Below are 2,419 nucleotides of genomic sequence, written 5' to 3'. Positions count from 1 at the left end.
ATGCTCCTGTCCTCATGCCCTTTTGTGGAATTCCCTGACTGAGCACCCTCACACCCTTTTATGGAATTCCCCACTCTGAGGGAAGGACTGAACATCCTTTTATGGAATTCCCCACTCTGGGGGAGGGGCTAAGCATTGCTGCCTGAGCTGGAGAATATATAAACCTGGAGTTTCAGAACCTTGCACTCTCTCCACTCGTGGGATCCAGAGGAGGACTGCAGCTCATCGCTCTCAGCTCATCGCTCTCAACCAGACTGCAGCTCACCACCGCCCTCGGCTGGACTACAATCACCACTTTTAGCTGGACTGCAGCAGCTCTCCCACCAGCAGGTTTTTCCCCTCTCCCTTTGCTTTGGACTCAGGGGGGGCCCAGGGAGCACTGCTTTGTTTGTGCCCTGGGGTGCCAGGTTGTACATTTGGGTTTTGTGGGTTGATACCAATTGCTTGTCTGTGTGGCTGTGCTTATTGTATTATTTTATTAAATTGTTATTCTGACTTACAATCTCTCTTTTGAGTTGAGTTCATTTCCCCTGCTGGTTAACTTTTAAACCAGCACACCCTGACACAGCTCCAGCCATTCCCTGGGTCCTGTCCCTGCTCACAGGGAGCAGAGATTGGAGCTGCCCCCCCTGAGGAAGCTGCAGGCTGCAACATATAATAAATATTACATTATTATATTTTAAATATATATATATAATTATTATTAAAAGTTGAGGTTTTATACATGATTAATGTTAATAGGGTAATGTTGCCCACAGGGGCACAAACATTAACCAGTGAGGAAGGGCTGGGGGGTCTCTGGGATGTCGTTGCCACGGAGCAGGTTTGGGCCAGGAGATGCCTCATGTTCCCTGTGGGACTGTGTCCCAGTGGAAGGAATGTTGGGAGGCATCAAGGCTGTTCCACAGTGTCCCTCCAGGCTCTGGCAGCTCCAAGGATCCCACGGGAAAATGTGGGATTTGCAAGTTCAGCTTCAAGCAGAGGCTGCTCTGGGATGAGGAGGATGAGGAGGGTGGTGTCCTTTGGGTTTCTCTGATGAAGGCACAGATCCAAACCCACAGAATCATGGAGTCATGGAGGTTGGAAAAGACCTCCAGGATCATCCAGTCCAACCTGTGCCCCATCCCCACCTTGTCCCCCAGCCCAGAGCACTGAGTGCCACGTCCAGTCCTTCCTTGGACACTTGCAGGGCTGGGGACTCCAAACCTCCCTGGGCAGCCCCTTCCAATGCCTGAGCACTCTTTCCAAGAGGAAATTCCTCCTGATGTCCAGCCTGAACCTCCTCTGGCACAACTTGAGGCCGTTCCCTCTCATCCTGTCCCTTGTTCCCTGGGAGCAGAGCCCGATCCCAACCGGCTCCCCCCTCCTGTCAGGGAGTTGCAGAGAGCAAACCCACCGTTTCCTTGGATTTTTCTCCAGAGTGGTTGATTTTTTCTCTCTCCAGAAAAGCCTCCAAGAGCCTCCAAAAGCCTCCAAACGCTCTTCAGGAGCGTTTCCTGGTGCCACCACGAGCGAGGGGATCAAGTGATCCCCAATTTGGGGACAAAACTCTCTTGGGAGACCTTGAGCCAAAGGGAGCCCAGACTGAAATGCCAGGAATGGGGGGCAGAGAGGCCCTTCCCCACACCCCCACCCCGGGAACCGGGACACGGGGGGACCCTTCCCAAGCCCCCCAAAGCAGAGGGAGACCCCTCCCCCCCCCCCAGGGCACAGGGGGTGCCTTCCCCATCCCCACCCCTCCCCTCCCAGGGCCCTCACCCCCCTCCAGGAGCCCCCCCTCGGGCTTCTCTCTTCAGCGGGGACACCCTACAGAGCCACAGAACGGCGGCCGAGCCCCCCAAGCCCCCCGTGCCCACCCCGCGCCCTGCCCTGCCCCAGGGGCATCCACCTGCCGCCATCTTGGGGGCAGCACCCCCCGCCCTTCCACGCACCCGCTCTCCCTCCCTTGTCACCCGCAGAGCCGCCTCCCTCCCCATTCCCACCCTTCCCACCCCCGCTCCCCCCTTGTCCCCCTTTGTCCCCTCCCCCGGTGTCCCCCCTTCGGCGCCCCCTCAATTTACGCGGCGCGGCCCCTTTAAGACTCCCCGCGCGGGGCGTGGCCTCGAGGGGCGTGGCCGCGCGCGCGGGGAGGGGGGGCGGTTTGGGCGTGGCCAGAGAGCGCCGCTCGCTCGCGGATTGGGCCGCTCCCCTCCGGCGCGGCCCCGCCCCCCTCCTCGGGGCGGGTCACGTGACCCGGCGGCGGCGGCGGCGCCCGGCGCGGTGGACGCTGGAGGCCCAAGATGGCGGCGGAGCTGGTGGAGGCGAAGGTGAGGGGGAAGCGGCGCCGCCGCCGCCGCCCCGCCCGCGGGATCCCCCGCGCGCGCCACTGGCGGGACCCCGGCGGGGGCGAGGCCGCGGCGGAGCAGCGCCGCGAACCGCC

General features: G+C 60.7%; 1 protein-coding gene across 1 annotated transcript in view; it reads left to right on the top strand.

Annotated features, from left to right (window-relative positions):
* Positions 1–2,209: 2,209 nt before the first annotated feature.
* PIAS4 (protein inhibitor of activated STAT 4) overlaps positions 2,210–2,419 on the top strand; it is a 20,895-nt gene continuing 20,685 nt past the window's right edge. Inside the window, exon 1 of the mRNA XM_027664322.1 lies at positions 2,210–2,306. Coding sequence (XP_027520123.1) covers positions 2,280–2,306 — 27 coding nt within the window. The 5' untranslated portion in view covers positions 2,210–2,279. The remainder of the gene's footprint in view (positions 2,307–2,419) is intronic.

The sequence above is a fragment of the Corapipo altera genome, unplaced genomic scaffold (genome assembly GCF_003945725.1).
Source record: "Corapipo altera isolate COAL_440 unplaced genomic scaffold, ASM394572v1 96, whole genome shotgun sequence".
Lineage (NCBI taxonomy): Eukaryota > Metazoa > Chordata > Aves > Passeriformes > Pipridae > Corapipo > Corapipo altera.
The sequence above is the reverse complement of the archived record's forward strand: the minus strand, read 5'-3'. Positions and strand labels throughout refer to the sequence as shown.